Here is a 21,929-nt window from a genome sequence, read left to right as displayed (position 1 = left end):
CAACAACTATAATAATGCCATACTATAATTATTGAAATTCAAACTCAAACTGAGTCATTATAAATATTATTTACAGTAAACACTCTTGGTCCACCATGCTTATGCTCCCAATGTCACCTCTCCACCATCCTGAAAGAACAACTACAAGAACTGATAAAGCAACTCTCCTCTTTGACTGGTCAGCATCAAAAGAACTTGGGAACTAGACCCCGCCTGGATACCCCTTGAGAGTTATTTCAACAAAACTATTAACACAGAACTGGCAAATCACCTTCTGCCACCATGAGACCCACTTTCAGGTCTTACTGCTATCGCTGTTTACTGGATGGGCATATAATAAGGGGATGTGTCAACTCTGGGAATGCCAACCTGGTTGCTGAGTTCCTACAAATTCTTTAAGGAAAGCAGACAGAAAACCTAGAGGGACCCAGTGAAGGAGTGTCCTGGGCCCCGGCGTTTCAACAATTGCTCCAAGCTGATGAAGAACGTAAACATGAAAAATGCTATGACGGGAAATACACAGGCAGAATCTATACCTACTGCCTTGTATGGCCCTAAAACTGAGATAACAGTGAAGTTGGAAGGTGAATCCTGCTCTGCAATTCTTGACACTGGCTCACAGGTGACAGTGATATTTGAGCAATATTATATGCAACATCTTTTGCATTTGCCCCTGCAACCCCTTTCCACTCTACCTGTGTGGTGATACGGACAGTACCTGTATCTGTGATACATTATGGTGTGTCCGGAAATTCCCGAAGACGCTGTAGGAGTCTGACACCAGTTCTCCCAGCGAGAGCCCATGTTTTATTGGGACTAATTCGGATTGTAAGCACGCCTCTGTCATGATCTTGCTTTGAGTACTCCAAAACATTGAGAATTCACAATTTGTGTTTAGAAGCATAGAGCAAAAAGTAGAAGGAGCTCTCATGTTAAGTCCTGGAAGGACCTATTGGAGCCATTCAGCTGACTGGAACACAGCCTGTGGTTATAAACCCACAGTACAGCTTGTGGGATGTAGAGCAAGAGTTTCCGAGGGAAAAAAAAGTGATTTTGGTTGAAACACCAGAGAATGCCTTGTGGTGTCTTTGTGAAAACAGTTGCTACAACATCCCATAAGACAACTGCACACTCCACACCAACTAGGAGATGCCTATCTGTTGAATTTTGGTGACTCTGCTGGCGGTCTGGAAAGAACGACTCAAGAGCTGAGCTGAGAAGTTTTTTCCACTTGTGAATGGGATGTGTTTAAGGGGTAGAGCATTGCATACGCCTGAGGGACAATCCCCCTTTCTAGGCAAGGTCTATACACCTTGTCCCTGCCAATGTTGAAGACTTGAAAAGAACTGGGATTATACAAGAATCCAGGAACCCAAATACATTGCCGATAGTGGTGGCTCGAAAGAAGAATGTGGATATCAGAATGTGCATTGACTACCGCACACTAAATAAGGGGACAGTGCCTGACCAATACACCAGTCCAGACAATATGAAGAATACAGACTTCATATGCCCTCTCGGGTTCTGTGAATTCAACAGTGAACTTCCGGAGCTCCTGCAACCTTTCAAAGTTTAATGAAAAGGACTGTTGGGGATATGACTCTTCTGCAGGTTTTAGTCTATCTAGACAGTCTCATAGTGTTTGGAAAGACAATGGATGAGTATGAGGAGTGTCTGCTAAACGTGCAAGACCGTTTGAGGGAGCAGGATTTAAAGCTATCATTGGATAAGTAAAAGTGCAAGACTGTTTGAGGGAGCAGGGTTTAAAGCTATCATTGGATAACTACCAATTCTGCCAAAGCAATGTAAACTATATAAGTGACATAGTCTCTCAACAGGGCATTGCAACGCACCCATGTATAATTCAAGCGCTTACCACTTGGGCTTGGCCCAACATTAAAGGTGTTGCAAAGCTTTTGGGGGTATTGTGGGTATTTATAGGCAATTTGTACTGGGCTACTCTTCCATCTGTAGACCCTGAAATGATGTGACGAAATGCTATCCACCTGCCAGAAGAGACAAAGTCCACATCCCACTCATGACTTACTTCAAGATCACTGTTGGTGCACTCTGGACAGAGGCGTCTGAACAAGCTTTTAAGACCAAGACAGAGAAGCTCATCAACACCTCAGTTTTAGCATTCACTGATGTTCTACACTAGATGTCTTTATGGAGGGACTTGGAGCTGTGTTATATCCAGAACACACTGAAGGAGTGAGACCTGTAGCCTATGCGAGTAGGAGCCTTTCCACTTCGGAGAATAACTACCCGGTCCGTAAAGTGATGTTTTTGGCACTTAAGTGGGAAGTAGTGGACCATCTGCATGATAATCTGTATGGAGTAATGTTCACCATATGCACAGATAGCAACCCCCTGAGCAATATCCTGAAGTCAGGTCAATTGGATGCAACCAGGCATACATTGTTTGCAATGCTAACTATATACATGCCCTTTCAAATACGAAATGTAACCATTACCTAATGGGATTTTACCTCCTAAAGACCCCGAAACCTGAATAGATATACCAAAGCTGCTCGGCCGAGCCTGTGACGCAGTCATGCCCGCCCCCGAGGGTATAAAAGGACTGCATGCACAGATCTCGGCGCCATTTTTCCTTTCAAGATCTGACCTGACAGGGAAGCCTGGTATCAGATAAGTACTTGTTGCTTATGACTGTATAATTTTCACACATTATTGTGTTTTTCATAATTTATGCTAGATTTTATTTACGTTTTATAGTTGTTTTTTTTTTTAATTAATTATGGGTGTATTGTGCACTACAGCCTGTTGTTTGTTACGTCCAGCAGTAGCCTTGTGCCCTGCGTGAAGCCAGTGGATTGAGTCACTCCTTCTCAGGGATCAAGCAACGTAAGTCAGCTGACTTCTGCTTTCCTCACATGCTGCTTAGCTCTGGCTGGAGTTAAATTAAAATTCTCGTTTTAAGTTACGAGATGTTTATATTCTGAACTGTAATTGTGCTATTACTGTTTTCTGTGGAGTTCTTTTACAGAAATCCACACACAGCTGCTCGGCATCGAGATACATGCTTTGGATTGATGTTGCTTGCAGTCTCATTCCACAATATCTCACTGCCGTTTTGGTGACCTGTTTTGCATCACCATTACAAGGGCTGTTAGTACCTCTAACAAGCAGGCTTCCCTCAGTTTTGTGTGAGTACTGACTGTGTGGTTTTGGCAGTAGCTTGTACAGATGGGCATCCCTGTACAGGGATACCCACGGTAACTGCGAACCGGTGGACCCGTACCGTACCAGTACCGAGGTCACCGACCTGTACCGAACCGGCACAGAGGTTACTGCACCGGTACCGTACCATACCTACCCAGTGCTAAAATCACCAAACTGGTACGGAACTGTCCCTGTTCCAACCCGATACCATACCGTATTGACCCGGTGCCAAGCCGGTCTTGTTCGGGTCTTGTCTATAAGCTGACTGAGGCGGCACCTGTACATTGTTTACTGTACACTGCATTGCTACTTGCATAGTGCCTGGGTTTTATCTCTGTGACACATTGTCACAAAGACGGCCGGAGTGGGTGGCGTCAGACCAGAAGCAGGAAATAAACAGACAGAGATTTGGGGTTTGGTGAAGCTGGGCGCGTGATCGCGCTCAGCATTTAATAAACAGAACAGAAAATAAAAGGTTTGAACAGAACACAAAACAGGACACGGCACTTCACGCCAAAATAAAGAGACAAACAAAACGGACTACACAGACAAACAAACACGGTGAGCAGATACTCTAACTATTTACTTTTACAATTTACAATTACCTCCGTCTCCAATCCCGTTCTCCACTCACCGAACACCTAACCCCGACTGCAAGAAATGTGCATCTATATATACACTATTGTGCTGGGATTCAATTACTAATTAATTATTCACTTGAATCCCAGCACGTGAATTAATTCTGTGCAACCCCGTGCTCACATATTACATTTAACCAGCACGTGAAGTGATTTGTGCTCTCCTCGTGCCTAAATACAAATCTACACTTTTTACACACACGTGAAACACAGACCCGCTTATATCCTGTGTACCAATCTATACACCGACATTAACACACGCAACATACAACACATAACACACAAATGCACACAGGGGCGGGGCGCATTGCCACATATACCCCCCCTTGTGCGCAGCACACATGGCCTCAACGGCCACCTCCCCCCTTAAAAATCGAGCAGTCCAGGACAAAGTCTCGGGCTGGGAAGGGAGGCTTCCGTGGGCCCATGGCTGGCCATGCTGTCAGCACCCCTGCCGGTAATGGCACGACTGACAGGATGCTGGTCCATTCCTGCAGCGAAATTGCTGCGGGGGATGCTGGTCTCCTGACCTCTCCCCCTGTCTTTGTAGCCGGTAGCTCCCTTTGGTGGGGCTCCGACCACAGTACTTCCGGCAGCGAAGAAGCTGCAATGGGAGCAGGTCTCCGGACCTCCCCCACGATCTCCGGCAGCAAAACTGCTGCAGTGGGAGCAGGTCTCCAGACCTCCTCCCCTTTCTTCATGGCCGACAGCTCCCCTTTTTGGGGCTCCGGCCACCGTACTCCCTGTGGTGGAGGTACGGGAAGCAGAGACAGTTCCTGCTGTTCTGCTTCTGGCAGTGGCAGAGGCAGAGGCAGCTCCTGCTCCTCTGCTCCTGGAAGTGGCAGAGGCAGCTCCTGCTCCTCTGCTCCTGGAAGTGGCAGAGGCAGCTCCTGCTCCTCTGCTCCTGCCGGTGTAGGTGGCGGAGGCAGAGGCAGCTCCGGCTGCTCTGCTCCTGCCGGTGAAGGTGGGAGCAGCGTGTAGTCTCCTGCCGATGGAGGTGGGAGCAGCGTGTAGTCTCCCCCTTTTCCAGGGGGCTGGTGCTGCTCTGCCTCTCTTGCAGGGAACTGGTGCGGCTCCGCTCCTATTGCAGGGGACTGGTGCGGCTCTGCCTCTGAAGGGAAAACCAGCAGGCATTCTTCCTCTGCTGGTTGTGCTGGGGAAACCAGCAGGCATTCTTCCTCTGCTGGTTGTGCTGGGGAAACCAGCAGGCATTCTTCCTCTGCTGGTTGTGATGGGGAAACCAGCAGGCATTCTTGCTCTGCTGGTGAAGGTGGGAACAGCTGCCTCTCAGGCTTCGGATTCCTGCGGTCCCCCCGTCTGGGCGCTGGACGCTCGCGGTCCCCCCGTCTGGGCGCTAGTTCCTCCTCTTCATACTGGGTGGGGCATATGGCTAACGTGTGCCCATAAGCCCCACAGCCAGGGCATAACTCTGCCGCGAGATTCTTTAAAAAAACCTCCCAGCCATCATCCCCGACCTCCCCCCTTTTGGGCTGTGGACGTTCGGGCTCCTCCCACTCAGGCGTAGGAAGTTCGGGCTCCTCCCGCTTGGGCTGTGGACGCTCAGGCTCCTCCCGCTTGGGCTGTGGATGCTCTGGCTCCTCCCGCTTGGGCTGTGGACGCTCAGGCTCCTCCCGCTTGGGCTGTGGACGCTCAGGCTCCTCCCGCTTGGGCTGTGGACGCTCAGGCTCCTCCCGCTCGGGCTGTGGACGCTCAGGCTCCTCCCGCTCGGGCTGTGGACGCTCAGGCTCCTCCCGCTCGGGCTGTGGACGCTCAGGCTCCTCCCGCTCGGGTACTGGCGAGCTGGCATAGGGGCATCCCGACCAGTCGTGTCCCCCTTCCTCACATCGCCCGCACCAGCTTGGTGGCACCTCGGAGCAGTCCCTCCAGCGGTGATCCACCTCTCTGCACCAGGTGCACCAGGGGAACAGGTTCTCTGGCTCCTCTGGCCGCTGTTGCAGTTGTGGTTGGGGCGGTGGGAGCAGCAGTCTACCCCCCCCTGCTGGTGGTGGAGACTGAGGCGACCCCTGCTCCTCCCTCTCCTGATGGACAGGGCAGTGGGCCACGAAGTGCTCACCTCTGCAGATGGGGCATAGTTGGGGTAGCTGTCCGAGGGGGTACCAGGGGCAGTTGGTGCTGGAATGCCCAGGCACAGCGCAGCAGTAACATCCGGGCTGTTGTTCCTCCGGCTGGTGTTGTGGTTGCTGTTGCTGCTGCAGCTTTCCTTTCCCCCTTCTCTTCTTACTCCTCCTCCCCACCTTCCTCTCCTGGGCCGGTTCCTCCTCCTCACCTTGGAAGGGGCAGATTGCCATCGTGTGTCCGTAGACTCCACAGGCCATGCACCAGCCTTGGTCCTCGAGGCCCCCGAGGAGGTCCCCCAGGTCCCGGCAGCCGTCTCTCCAGCCTTCCATTTTCACTTTTTTTTTTTTTTTTTTTTTTTTTTTTTTTTTTGAAAAACAGTCCTGTGTTTTTTTTTTTTTAAAACACAATATGCGGTTCCTGCTCTGGCCTGAGTCCTGGAGGCGCTGTAAATCCCACGCAGGACACCACGTGTCACAAAGACGGCCGGAGTGGGTGGCGTCAGACCAGAAGCAGGAAATAAACAGACAGAGATTTGGGGTTTGGTGAAGCTGGGCGCGTGATCGCGCTCAGCATTTAATAAACAGAACAGAAAATAAAAGGTTTGAACAGAACACAAAACAGGACACGGCACTTCACGCCAAAATAAAGAGACAAACAAAACGGACTACACAGACAAACAAACACGGTGAGCAGATACTCTAACTATTTACTTTTACAATTTACAATTACCTCCGTCTCCAATCCCGTTCTCCACTCACCGAACACCTAACCCCGACTGCAAGAAATGTGCATCTATATATACACTATTGTGCTGGGATTCAATTACTAATTAATTATTCACTTGAATCCCAGCACGTGAATTAATTCTGTGCAACCCCGTGCTCACATATTACATTTAACCAGCACGTGAAGTGATTTGTGCTCTCCTCGTGCCTAAATACAAATCTACACTTTTTATACACACGTGAAACACAGACCCGCTTATATCCCGTGTACCAATCTATAACCGACATTAACACACGCAACATACAACACATAACACACAAATGCACACAGGGGCGGGGCGCATTGCCACACACATCCAAGGCCAGTCTGCCTGTTGAAGACAAGCACGGCAGATGCTCTTCCTTCCTGGGACCAGAGCATGCCAAGGAGGAACTGACTAACCACAGTTTCTGTGAGTTTTGTCTCTCCTGCGTCTCTACAGAGCGTTCTGCTTCCCTTACGCCTGCACAGCACTCTTTCACCCAGGAAAGTAGCCCATGCAGGAGGCCGTCTTCACGTTCTTCCTCGTCATGCTCTGCCTCTCCTACTCCCCAAGGAAGGAGAAGAAGAGTTGCCATTCCAAGTGATCGGTGGACTCGGAGCAGATGGAGAAGCTCTGGGCAGCTGTTTCCCACCAAGGAACGGTGCTTGCAGAGTTAATGCATGAATGTTTGGCACTGCATGCCCCACCTGTCCCCTTGGGGCCTCATGGGGCTATGAGCAAAGATTGGTGAGGAGGTGGGCAAACAGGAGCTGGCATTCCCGTCTGAGGACCTGAAGTCAGAAAGCACATCCCCTGAGATTGAGCTCTCCCTGTTGGCAGAGCTTCTACCGCTGATCAAGAGGGCCATTGCAGTCTTGCAAGTGCCCTGGCCTACAGAAGGTTGGACAAGACTGTCCATCTTTGATGATGAGCCTATCACCTCTCCCAAACTGGTGCCCTAGGCCCCAATAGCCTCACATCCAGCTACACCTGCTGGCAGAGGTGGTGATCAGAACCGGCCCGCGGCTATAATAGGTTCCACCACCTGGCGCAGAGACAGAAGCCTCAGGCCAAGCCATAAGCCCTGCAGCAGCCCTAGTTTGCTGCCACAGGCCGAGGACATCTTTTCAGGGAGCCATCTGGAGTATTGGCGTCAGTGCACCTTGGACATCTGGGTGCTTACTACTGTTCAGACCGGATACTCGCTGCGGTTCAAGCATGGTCCCCCTCCCTTTTGGTGTGTGAATGTAACAGCAGTCACGGACCCTCAGGACGCTGCGGTGGTGTCAGGTAGCAGCTTGCTGCAAAAAAATGTGCATAGACTGTTGGAGGCAGGTTCTACTCCAGGTACTTCCTAGTGCCCAAGCGGGATGGCGGCCTCAGACCAATACTCGACCTCAGACAAGTCAACCTGTGTCTAGCCGAAGGCAGTTTAAGATGTTGACAATGCAACGGCTGTTGCAGTCAATCAGACCAGGCTGCCATGGTGGACCGCAAAGATGTCTGTTTCCACATCCCCATAAAACCAGCGCACAGGAAGTACCTGCGGTTTGCCTTTCAGGGAACAGCGTACAAGTTCCGTGTCTTGGTCTCTCCCTAGCTCCCCGTACCTTCTTGAAGTGCATGGAAGCTATCTTTGCCACACTGAGACTCAAAGGCATCAGAGAACTCAATTATCTGGACGACTGACTAATTTGTGCCCAGTCTTCAGCACAGGCAGAGGCCCACACGGAACTTGTCAGCTCACGCCTTTCTTATCTTGGAGTGTGCTTGGACTCTGGGACCATGCTGTCCACTCTGTTGGACAGCAGAGTGCACAGAATAGCCGCCTGTTTGGAGCTTTCTCACTGTAGTAACGCTCCAGAAACTTCTGGGCCTGGTGGCAGCAGCTTCTCAGACCCTTCCATTGGGTCTCCTGTGCATGCGCCCTCTGCAGGCCTGGTTCAACAGCAGGGTTTTTCAGCCCATGTTAAACTGCGACCGTCTATTGTCCCACCACTGCCTAAAGGCACTCTCTTGGTGAAAACGGTCGGCCCATCTATGCCTAGGCATAGCGCTGAGCAACGTACGTCCAGCCTGGGCTGGGACGCTGTGTGGAATGGCAGGGCTGCGCAAGGTGTGTGGAACCCCCCTTGGCAGGGTCTCCACATCAACACTTTAAATCTGCAAGCAGTTTACCTGGCCTTGCAGAATTTTGAGTAGGAAGTCCGAGGGAGACACGTGCTTATTCGTACAGACAACACAACAGTGGTGGATTACATTAACCACCAGCTCAGGTCGCACAGTCTCTATCGTGTGGCCCGCAAGCTTTTCCTCTGGGTTCACAAGAACTTCCTCTTACTGTGGACGTTACATTTCTGTATATAATAGAAGAAAACCGAGACTTAACACAGCTTTTTTTAAACTAAAGGGTTGGGATGGCAAAGCTGTTTCTCCAACAAAAAACAGTCTTTACTTTGAACCACACTGGACAGCTACATTGTTTACCGGTCACACACATTTACTTAAGGTATAAACACACAATACCTTTTTCTTTGACACACAGTATTCCTTGGCTGAACACACACTATCAGCTCCCTGGCATCCTCTTCCTAATGGAGCTTCAAGTTCTCTTTTTAATCTCTATCTTATTTGGGAACAGCCACATTCTCACATATTTCGCAGGGCTAGGGATTAACCCCATCCCTGCCAACCACCACCAAAACACACAAACCAACACTTTTTTTTTTACAGGCAGTGCTCTGCCCTGCCACAATGCTTAACCACCAGTGCAGCCTCATTGTTGATAAGACGAAAAGTTGGAGACAATCCGAACATTTTTTTTTTTTCAAGTCCCATGGCCAAGCCCTGTCTAAGCAGCAGCTGTCCAAGTGGAGAGCAGACATGGTCAAGACTGCATATTAGAACATAAGAACATAAGAACATAAGAAGGTTTACAAACTAGAGGAGGCCGTTTGGCCCATCTTGCTCGTTTGGTTGTTAGTAGCTTATTGATCCCAGAATCTCATCAAGCAGCTTCTTGAAGGATCCCAGGGTGCCAGCTTCAACAACATTACTGGGGAGATGGTTCCAGACCCTCACAATTCTCTGTGTAAAAAAGTGCCTCCTATTTTCTGTTCTGAATGCCCCTTTATCTAATCTCCATTTGTGACCCCTGGTCCTTGTTTCTTTTTTCAGGTCAAAGAAGTCCCCTGGGTTGACATTGTCTATACCTTTTAGGATTTTGAATGTTTGAATCAGATCGCCGCGTAGTCTTTTTTGTTCAAGACTGAATAGATTCAATTCTTTTAGCCTGTCTGCATACGACATGCCTTTTAAACCCGGGTAAATTCTGGTCGCTCGCCTTTGCACTCTTTCTAGAGCAGCAATATCCTTTTTGTAACGAGATGACCAGAACTGAACACAATATTCTAGGTGAGGTCTTACTAATGCATTGTAGAGTTTTAACATTACTTCCCTTGATTTAAATTCAACACTTCTCACAATATATCCGAGCATCTTGTTAGCCTTTTTTTATAGCTTCCCCACATTGTCTAGATGAAGACATTTCTGAGTCAACATAAACTCCTAGGTCTTTTTCATAGTTCTCCCATATGATATTTATAATGCACATTTTTATTGCCCACATGCAATACTTTACAATGTCATTTGCCATGTGTCTGCCCAGTTCTGAATGCTGTCTAGATCATTTTGAATGACCTTTGCTGCTTCAAAGTGTTTGCCACTCCTCCTATTTTTTGTGTTGTCTGCAAATTTAACAAGTTTGCTTACTATACCAGAATCTAAATCATTAATGTAGATTAAGAATAGCAGAGGACCTGATACTGATTCCTGTGGTACACCACTGGTTACCTCGCTCCATTTTGAGGTTTCTCCTCTAATCAGTACTTTCTGTTTCCTACATGTTAACCACTCCCTAATCCATGTGCATGCATTTCCTTGAATCCCTACTGCGTTCAGTTTGAGAATTAATCTTTTATGCAGGACTTTGTCAAAAGCTTTCTGGAAATCTAAATAAACCATGTCGTATGCTTTGCAATTATCCATTGTCAATGTTGCATCCTCGAAAAAATCAAGCAGGTTAGTTAGACACGATCTCCCTTTCCTAAAACCATGCTGACTGTCTCCAAGGATATTGTTACCATATAGGTAATATATGATGGTCAACTTGCCCCCTCCAGAAAAGCTCACTGTCCATTCCACCAGGGGCATGGCAACTTCGTGGGCTTTATTCCAGGGTACATCTGTCAGAGACATTTGTATTGCAGCAGTGTGGGCTACTCCCCATACCTTTACTAGGTTCTACAGACTTAACGGTGTGGATCCTCAATACCTTGGTTTTGGAATTAGTGTTAAGGTCGGCTTCTCAGTCGACCCCTACAACACAGGCATAGAGGTGAAACCCTCCCGCAAATGTTTTCAACCATTTTAGCAGCAGAAGCTGTGTGCGTAATACACCACATGTAATTCATCATGTGATTACAGGTGCGTTCGGTTGATTAGACAGTATGGTTGATCAAAGTTCAGATAATTAACTCTATTTTCAAATGATGATTAAAGATCGCTTTTCAGAGCAAGACGGGCCTGTTTCATAAAAGCGATTTGTGCTGAATTACAGTCACAAGCACCTTGCAGATTAAAATTAGTGTTTCATAAAACATTCGCAGGCTGCACCAGACAGCAGCCGCAAGTAGCAATTTTCATCGCAAATCCTGATTTAGGACATACCGTGGCGCTCATACTACTAGCTGGCCATGGATATGACAGAGAAATCAGTGAGGAAAGTATTTAGGGACCCGTCACATTTTTTTATGCATATACAGACTCAGAATTCATATCAAAGTACCAAGAAGGGAGATAATTAATCTTAAGGTGGTCAAACCTTAGATTGAAACAGAAAACAATTTAAATTGATTTTATTAATCAGTTTTAATCTGATTAACTTAGATAAAAAAAATAAATAAATAAACTTAAATTTAAAAAAGTATTTTATTGCCAGAAAATCAGCTCATTATTAACCTGGAAGTCTATCTTGAATTTAAGATGCACGCTAAACTTACTAAGTTTCAATAGTAAAAAAATATATAAATATTATATTAAATTAACATCACAGTTTAAATAAAAAAAAATGTACATGTGCTGCATTTTGTAATCTGCGTGATTTATTAGATCAAGAAATTTGTCATAGATGGATCTCAAATACCAATTTTGCTCCCTGCTGTGAAAGAGCATCTGTACATATGCAGGAAAGGTTTTAATTCTGTTCATATTCAAGCCATCTCAGATGCCAAAATGTCTGTGCCCTGGGAGTACAAATGGCAGTTTCATTTGGTCAACCCAGTGGAGATATTGGTGATGGATGGCTTTTGGGTAAGATAATAATAATTATAATTCATTTTATTAACAAGTTGTGTAACTTTATCTATTTTCATTATTGCTTACTTAGATGGACAACGACATGTTTACTTATGTTGGGTTAAGCAGCAGAAAGCTTCGCTATCTGCTTTGCTTTTTTTTTTTTTTGCTTATTCCAATCCTCTCTCAATACCAGCGACAGCTATTTCACCAATTATATTTAGACAATGTTTTCCTCTTGTTTGAGGTCTTTTTCATCTCCCTTCTTCTTTTCCATTCTTTAAATTTTGTTCTGCTCACTAGATCTATCCATTTATTTCTACTGTTCTCTGCTGCACCCTGACAGTTTACTGCGTCCGTGATCATCTGCCACTTTTTTCTTTGTGACTAAACGTGCTGACAACTTGCCTAATACAAATTGCCTAATTTGAACAAATTTGTGTTGACCAACCATTTCAATAATTGTATCAATTTATTCTTTCGAAAAATTGGCTTTCCTTGGCATACCTGCCATTGTATGTAATTACAGAATCGATTACTGAGTTACGCATTTTTCTCAACACAGATTCAAAAGAGTGATTGCAAGCGACAGCAGTTGCTATGTGTTTTATGAAACGCTCACAGCGACAACCTCTGTGTCCTCGCAAGCATATCGCAAGCACATCGCAATCGCAGGATACAGTGAAGAAAGCCCCCAAACTTGATGGTATTAATTACACGTTCTCCAGAGCTCTGTGTTTGATGGAAACTTATGAGGGCCATCTGGAGGATAGCAAATGTACAAGGATGATTAGCAGAAGTCAAATATTGAGTAAAAAAATATGCTTTGTGGAAACTCAGGAGAGCTGTGTGGATGACAAGAAATGTACAGGATGTTAGGAGGCAGATGGCTGCTTTTTGCCAAAGGAAACAAGTTTACTGTTTTTCAATACTGGTTTTTGGTGCATATTCCATACATTAGCATACTATTATGGATATCTCTTAGTAATTACATATTGGCTGATATAAGACTTACAGTAATGCAGCATGCAACTTATTTCCTGTGGGAGACTTTTTTGCATCTCAAAAAATATGCATCGCAGAGCAATGGAATTCAGCAGAACCTATTTTTACTGCAGTGGACCACGAGGGGAGGCGGTACAGTTGCCGCCTTTTGTTATAAGGGGGACTTAATTTTAGTATAAAGAAATAAAATGTAAATGGTCTTTTTGGAGAAGAAATACTGACAAAAATAAGTATGACCTACTTAGTCATCTGTCCCTATTAGGGCATGTATTATGTGTGGAGTTATTTGGACAAACTTGCTTTTTTTTTGTAAGTTTTTTATAGTATTGTGATTTTACAATGTAGACCTGTAGCTGTATAATATAATACATTCAGAACGTAAAATATATAAATACCAAGTGTATTTTTATCAAATACAGTATGTGTAGTTTAACCACATAATCTGTTAAATATAGATTTACAAAATGTCAGGCAGGCATACCTCTATTAAAAAATGATCAATTAACCTATTTATGTTTTTAGTTTTTTTCAGGATGGATTGAAAACGGCAGACAAACTCAAACAGTACATAGAAAAACTGGCTGCTGACCTTTACAATGTAAGTAAAACAACAGAAAACTTTACAAACGTTCTCAGTGGTTCTGATTTGCTAAGCTATTGAAGGCTATGAACCATATTTTCAAATGCAAAGATTATACTGTATGCTTTATAATTTAGTTATATAATTTAGTTAATTTAGTATTTCTGGGTTATAGAAATCTCTTGGGCAAAATCAATTGGTACCCTAGATGGCTACCATATTGTCTAAAAATAATTTTCAACAAACATGGTAATACTGTTACAAATGCTTTCTGTCTATACAATTGGGTATAACTGCTGTATGCAAAAACTAATTATTAATTATTCCCTCCAGAAAAAATGTGGTTCCACAATTTCAGAAAAAACACTGAATAAGCCTGTATTTGCAGAATTGTTAATGCATAGTACTGCTATTAGGTGCCACTAGAGTAGCGGGTTAACACTATCTGCAGCGCAGAAATGTATTTGCTTGCGATTGTAAGTCGCCCTGGATAAGGGCGTCTGCTAAGAAATAAATAATATAAAAGTGTGGCGGGATTCAATGTAAGCTTAGCGGGAAGCAACTTATTATATAGGCCGTACAACCTCAAATCAGTAAAGTTATAAAATGGCTTGGATAAATGAAATGCTGTGATTGGCTCAATAAGATCACAAGACCGAGCAGAAAGATTTGTCTAAAAATCGTTGATCTCTTTGGACACGGCGAAAGCTTCTGAAAAGCCTCGGGCTTAAGTACTAAATTCCACCGGTCTGCAGCATCTATAATCAGGGTGGAGATCGGATGCATTGGATCTTAACAACGGAGGCATGGCATATGTCAAAAGAAAACAAAAAAAACAGGTTCATATTTTCAGGATTATGGTATAAAAAGTGACATACATTCGGGTAATGGCAGACATCAGTGTGTAATATAATGGTGTGAGCAGTTTTGTTCAGATTGACTGACAGTCTGGGAGATTCTGGAGAGGTTAAACTAGTGTTCAGAAGAGACGCAGGCAGCGTGTTTGGAGGAATAAAATAAATGTGCAGCGCATGATTATTATACTAAGGCAAGGGTGCCCAAAGCACAGCCTGACAACCCCTTTAATGTGGCCCGCAGCGTCTCTCCTTTTGAACCTTATATGTGGCCCGCAATGAACTGAGCAGCTACCAAGCACTTGATTTACAGCAGCCTTTACAGCAGAGGTGCCCAAAGCGGTTTGTTGATATTAAGCAGCATGTAGACAGGAGAGCATTCAGAAAAGAAAATAGGAGGCACTTTTTTATACAGAGAATTGTGAGGGTCTGGAACCAACTCCTCAGTAATGTTGTTGAAGCTGGCACCCTGGGATCCTTCAAGAAGCTGCTTGATGAGATTCTGGGATCAGTAAGCTACTAACAACCAAACGAGCAAGATGGGCTGAATGGCCTCCTCTCATTTGTAAACTTTCTTATGTTCTTATGTTCTTATGTTCTTATGTACAGTTTATTAGTGCACAGTGGTGAAGTGTTGTCCAGGATGGTGCTGGCCTTAAGCGACAGCTCCCGGTACGTGTTAGCCGTTTATAAGAACAGAAAAGTACAATTAGAAACGACTAAACAAACAAACACTAAACACTCACGGTTACTTTTTATTTTGCTTCAGAGGTTCTCTCTCAACCATAACAAAGGAACAGATCGCTTAGCCACGTCCCCTTTTGTACCGTCAGTCACAGCGCCTTGGTTAGCGAGTGCAACCATTTTTCCTCTAATCCGCGGTTGCCACATCACTTCCCGTCTGGAGCAATGACTTGGTGTACCGTGGCTTCACCCCCTTTCTAGATGGTCGACTTGCACCTTTCCCTGGAATGAATTGTCAGACCATCCAGTCCGGGGCACACTGTTCACTTTACACAGCGTCCTCACAGATCGGGAGCGAGATTTTATAACCAAGATTCATTCTTTCTCTGTCACACTGACGCAACAGTTTTTATGTGCAAGCCAGTTTGTGAGATAGTGAACTCTGCTACGCAAAGTGGCAGCAGCAGGAAATAAACGAGAAAGTGCAAGAAGAGTTTTGATCATTTCAGGACCAATGGACAGAAAAATATTTTGTAAATGAGAAGGAGGACAAATCTATAATGTTAAACGCCACTACAAAACAGAACACGCAGCATATGCTCAATGCGTGGGTGAGCAGAGGAAAAGGTGGGCTGGGAGTCTGCAAAGAATTAACAACGCAGCAATATTTTATTCTGAAATAATGACATAATTTACTCTCCTTTAAAGTGTAAGATACAATTGATTATTGTTGTGGGTATAACATTGTTTATTTGAGATTAACTCAACCCTAGCCAGAGACAATTTACTTGACTGGAAATGTAGAATACCCATCGCCTCAATAGTAATCGATTGAAGATTAAAGGAGCATAAAAAACTTTTTTTTTTTTAGTCCACCCCACGTACCTTCGACATTCCCAATTATTTTATTATGCTCAGCTCACCGCTACCACCCCTGCGCTGACTTGGGAGGGGCGAAGATGAACACACGCTGTCCTCCGAAGCGTGTGCCGTCTGCCGCCCGCTTCTTTAGACACTGTGAACTCACCGTGCAGCTGCCTCAGAGCTACAGTGTCGGAGGACAACGCAGCTCTGGGCAGCTTACAGGCAAGCCCGCAGGCGCCCGGCCAGACTACAGGGGTCGCTGGTGCACGGTGAGCCGAGGACACCCTGGCCGACCTAACCCTTCCCTCCCCCCGGGCGACGCTCGGCCAATTGAGCGCCGCCCCCTGGAAGCTCCAGTCCACGGTCGGCTGTGGAATAGCCTGGACTCGAACTCGCGACGTCCAGGCTATAGAGCGCATCCTGCACTCTAGCGAGTGCTTTTACTGGATGCGCCACTCGGGAGCCCCCTTACCTTCAACATTCTTAACAATATACTGAAGTGTTATAGTCACTGACAACATGAATAAATGCGAATCATTTTAATTTACAATTTATTAAATTGGCTGTTACTGTCATTAGCATTGTTAATAAATGCCAAGAATGTTTTTGTATGCATTCAATTAACTCAAGCGACTCGACCTGCTTGGTATGTGGATTCTGATGCTGTTTGCAGTTAGATGGGACAAAACTAAATAGTGATCGTTGATTCAAGTGACTCGACCTGCTTGGTACGAAACTAAATAGTGATCAGTAAGTAAATCAAAATGCTAGTTTGGTAATGTAACTACATCAGCTGGTTGAGGTAATTAATTTTCTAAAGTGTTTAGAGCTGTGGTAGATTGAAGTGAATTTTGATAGTGTGTAAACTGGACCAGCTCTAGACCTGCAGTACAGTATAAATTGGCAAACAGTATCTTAGAACATTTTGTTCTAAGGGCCACACGTCCAAGGGCAGTCTGAGCTGTGGCAGTCAGAGCGAGGACCTTTTCCAAATCTCTCCCAATGGCTACTAGAGGCCTCATTTCTACTCTGACACCAAACGTGTGGATCCCCTGGACAAAATGTTTTCACTCTTTCTCCCCTCCTAGAATAAACACTGGTAAGTACTTGCTTCAGATACCACTACTAACTCCCTCTCCCCCTACACTGCCTGTTACAAATTTAAAAATCTCCTTTTTCAATAAGCATACTCTGACTAACAAATCTCTGCTTCTCAGCGAACTTATAACTGATGCCAATCTTGGTCTTCTATGTCTAGCTGAAACCTGGCACTCTGTAAACGACATGCACTCGCTGCATCTAGGCACCCCAAATGGCTATTACCTCCTTGACAAGCCTCCTTGACAAGCCTCGTCTCACTGGCACTGCTGTTATTGCAAATTCTGTGCTCGCTTCCACAGTTGTTCCTTTTGCCAGCCTTTTCTTCATTTGAGCATCTCGTTCGTCAAGCTCCCCTCTCCCATATCCCTCACCCTTGCTGTTATCTTCCATACACCAAAGAATAACTAAGCTTGTATTGCTGAGTTTTCAGAATTCCTCTCCCTCGTCTGCACTCCTACTGACAAAATCCTACTCCCAGGTGACTTCAACATTCATGTTGACTTGCCTTCTTCCCCCCTAGTGACCGACTTCAACACGCTCCTGGACTGTCTTGGGCTCTCTCAATCTGTCAATGTCCCCACTCACACCCGAGGACACACCCTGGATCTGCTCATCACCAGGGGTCTTGACCCCTCAAATTTCTCCATCTCAGATATCTCTCTCTGACCATTTCTTAATCACTGCTAATGTTAATCTTCCTGAAGTATTTCTCTGAAATCATAACTATGGGACACGGTAAGCCCAATATTCTCTTTAAGACCATTGTCCAAATCCTACATCCAGCCACCGATAGATCCACCTCCCGTTCATACTCCTCTCTTACCTGTCATGATTTCTCCTCTTTCTTTCGGAGCAAAATTGACAAAATCTATTCTACGCTCTCCTGCCACAAACCCTGTTTACTACGTGACCACCTTGACTCTCATCCGGTTGCCCCTCCTGCTCTCTCCTCTTTCCTCTCTCCAGTACAGATGTCTCCGGCCTACTGTTGAAATCAACTACTGCCATGTGCCCCTTGGACTCCTGGCCGACTAATCTTGTCCGTCTCTGTACCAGTGATATTGAGAGCTAGTTCAGAATGCCACCGCAAGGATACTTACCAGAAATGTGAACACATCACCCCTCTTGCCCAGGTGCACTGGCTACCTGTGAAGTTCAGGATTACTTTCAAAATGTTCCTGCTCACCTACAATGCCATTCATCACACAGGTCCTGAGCACCTCTTCAACCTGTTGACCCGTTATGTCCCTGCTCGCAAACTGAGGTCCTCTGACTCTGGCCTGTTTGTTATCCCCAAGCAAAATTGCATCACATTTGGAGACCAACTCTCTGGAACTCTCTCCCAGCTTTGGTGCATGATGCTCCCACCGTCACTCGCTTTAAATCATCTCTCAAGACCCACTTGTTCTCTCTTGCTTTACATGTTCTTTAATCCTGATATCAGTTATTAGCTGTTGTGTCTTTGCTACTTCTGATCTTTCACTGTATCGTCTTATGATTCTGTATGACATACACATCCACAATGTTTTAGATTTTTCACACACTAGCCTTGTACTTAATGTATTATGCATTGCTTTCCACTGTATTTAATGTTGTAACAGGGCAAGGTCTGTGCTGGCTGTCTGACGCAGGCACGATTCTGCAGGGGGAGATCGGGAGCCCCGTAGGACCCGACCTGTCAATCATGGCAGTGACACGGAGAGGTTGGGTGAGGGTGTGTTGTCTCTCCTTCTCTCTGAGTGGTTGGGAGGCGGGCGACCTATAAAATAAACACTTTGCTATTCCCTCTGGCTGCCCTTCCAGATGAAACACAGTGGTGCTGGGTTTAAAAATAAAAGGCCGGTGTAAATAATCCCGAAATTGAATGCCAGCGGCTGGAGCAAAAGAACGAGCCAGGAAAACCAGGCTGAGGAAAGCAGCCGATACAAAAATAAAAAAAATATGTATATTTATTATTACGTACCCGAAGGGGACGTGTAGGTAACGGGGACGAACCTGGGCACCCTGACAGTATAGTGAGGGAATAGCAAAGCTTAGGCTGAAGACCCGAGCCTTAAGGGTAGCGGAGGTTGTGTGATGCTGCATAGGGAAGCCTTTTGTTTGTAGTTTTAGTACTGTGTTTTATTTTCCCTTTTTCTTTTGCTTTCTGTTTTGATTATTATTTCAGCACCTGCGCGTGCTTCATAGCGCAGCTGAACCGAGGAAGCTTACCATCGTTGGTATTGTTCTTCCACGGTGCAACAGTGCCCTCTTGTGTGTGCAGGGAAAATAAAAATTGGACGCCAGTGAGTTGGTCTCAAAAATAAACTTTCTGTGTTCCGTGTCAGTGAATAGCCCACACCCTCCCACAAATGTATTATGGATTATTACTGTATCTTGTAAAGCGCTTTGTGATGGTGGTCCACTTGAAAGGTGCTATATAAAATAAAGATTGATTGATTGATTGATTGATTGATTGGTTATCAACAATAGTAATATAGTCAATTATTTGATACTTTTCATTTATTGAATTGAGTGTTATTGTCACTGGCAACAGGAATACATGCTAATGTCATGGGTTAATGTTTTTACAAATTATTGACAGAGAGAGTAAATACTAAGAAATGGTTTACATTTCTTAAGTTTGTGATTTATTAAGCTGAAATATTGAAATGGCTAGCAACACAAATACAGACCTGTCAACTCTCCCTTATTTGCTGGGACTCTCCCATTTTGTTAACACTTTTCCTGGACAACTCCCGGGACAGATTTTCTCCCATATGTTGCTGAAATCTCTACCTGTGTCAGCAAACCTTTAATTTCTGCAACAGTCATGTACGGTCTGCAGTTACTGCAATCCCTGTCTGTACCTAGCAGGGTTTAGGACCCAGGAGAGCCCTGTGGCAAGCATGCATTCAATGCACGAGGCAAGCTCATATATTATACCTTAGGATGTGGGTCTACACATGTTGACCCGGGTTGAGCGAGACAATGCAATAACAAACAGGCACGCCTGCGTGAAGGTTTCACTTCCGCAAGGAACATTTCTGTTTTTTCTGTTTAGCCATATTCTTGTTGCTTGAGACACACCATGAGCCAGATTGCAGCAGGGACATTTGCTGTAATCAAAATTTGGGCCTACGGTTCAATCCAGAGAAGCTTGGATGGAAGCTTCAGTAACAAGCTGCTTCCGGGGCATTGATACACACATTGTGTACTTGTGTCTGTCATCCAGATCAACCCTGCTTTATCAAAAGCAGTGTGAAATCGTGTAGCTGACCCTCATGACACAGGGTCCTGACCCAGGTAGGTTCTGACCCGTGTAGAGCATGTCAGTGTGAAAGGGGCTTACGATGGCTGCGTATGCGATCAGCCCCCCCGATTTAAATTTTTTAAAAAAAAAAAAAGGCAAATATTGATGCAAATTTCAAGTTTATTGGACAACAACATATTCTCACATAATCCTAAGCATGACACAAATAGTGAAAGGCATTTCTATTACAATTTCAGCATCAACATTGCTTTAGAAGTTCAGATTGATTGATAACATGTTGTTTATATACAGCAATAGTGTGTGCATTTAAAATTAAAGATAGTTGACAATTAAATGTTATTCACAGTGGTATTATTGATCTGCCACATATGTGCAGTGTAATGAATAACGTTATATTTTAATATATTTTTTTTTATGATGGACTTGTTGATTTTAGAGGTTTTTTTATTTTTTCTTGTTATAAAGTAGGTGCCATAGCTCATCCTTTAGGTTTGTTTTGTGATGAAAGTAACAACGGCAACTGTGTATGCTTTGCTGTCGTTCAAAAGCAACTATAGTTGACCTGTTTACAAAGTATTGGCTACTGCCAAATCAGCCACCTACAACTACAGCACAATAAGAACCACAGGGGCCAAGAGAGAATTGGATTGTGAGGCATGTCACGGTTGTTTTTCTGTTTTGATATTTTTCCTTTTTAAAAGCAATTAGAAGGAGCACCTTATCACAGTCTATCATTCCACCAAGTAATAAAGTGGAATAGTTGTATGTCTTATGTAAATGTAAATATTCACTTCAATTCTGGCCACTAAGATTTCAGTTTACAAACGCTCCCTTATTTTGAAAAGGTACTTGAAATTTGCAATCCATGCAATTTGGTCATATTGCAGCCAATGGTCCCACAGTAGCCTTACTATGCGGCCCTCTGCTCTGTAAACTTTGGGCACCCCTGTACTAAGGAAACAGTGATGTCAAATGTCAACTTTACTTACCAAAGTGTATAAATAAGCAGTTATATTTTTTTGTTTTTCAAGCTGCACTTAAAAAAAACAGCCTTGAATATCTAAAAATAATAATCCAAAAAGATGAAAAATTACTCAGCAGAAATAAGTTTTTCCAGAAAATATGTATCTTCTAAAGACAAAGTATAGGAACTATTTTGCACTGGCTGAAGGATACATTACATAAAACATAAAACTTAGTTTAAAATGTTGTTTTTTCTGTTTTCTTTTTATAAGTACAATAAACTACTCCACGGTGTGCGGTAAGACGTATCTTACAATGGTCCAGTGGTTAAAGTCCAGGGCTTGCAACCAGAAGGTCACCGGTTCAAATCCCACCTCTGCCACTGACTGACTCACTTGTGTGACCCTGAGCAAGTCACTTAACCTCCTTGTGCTCCATCCTGAGGATGAGATATTAAATCAACATCCTATTTTAAGTGACTCTGCATAAAATGCACAGTTCACAGCCTACCTCTGTAAAGCGCTTTGTGATGGTGGTCCACAATGAAAGGTGCTATATAAAAATAAAGATATTATTATTATTATTATTATATTACACTTCTGGGTGGTTGAAGGCGTAC

General features: G+C 44.6%; 1 protein-coding gene across 4 annotated transcripts in view; it reads left to right on the top strand.

Annotated features, from left to right (window-relative positions):
• Positions 1-21,929, top strand: part of LOC117400265 (arf-GAP with SH3 domain, ANK repeat and PH domain-containing protein 1-like) — a 311,371-nt gene that overhangs the window by 158,975 nt on the left and 130,467 nt on the right. For all 4 annotated transcript variants that reach the window (XM_059022596.1, XM_059022595.1, XM_059022593.1 and 1 more), the window contains one exon: positions 13,534-13,609. In XM_059022596.1, coding sequence (XP_058878579.1) covers positions 13,534-13,609 — 76 coding nt within the window. The remainder of the gene's footprint in view (positions 1-13,533; positions 13,610-21,929) is intronic.

Source organism: Acipenser ruthenus, chromosome 4 (assembly GCF_902713425.1).
Source record: "Acipenser ruthenus chromosome 4, fAciRut3.2 maternal haplotype, whole genome shotgun sequence".
In the NCBI taxonomy this organism is placed as follows: domain Eukaryota; kingdom Metazoa; phylum Chordata; class Actinopteri; order Acipenseriformes; family Acipenseridae; genus Acipenser; species Acipenser ruthenus.
The sequence above is the reverse complement of the archived record's forward strand: the minus strand, read 5'-3'. Positions and strand labels throughout refer to the sequence as shown.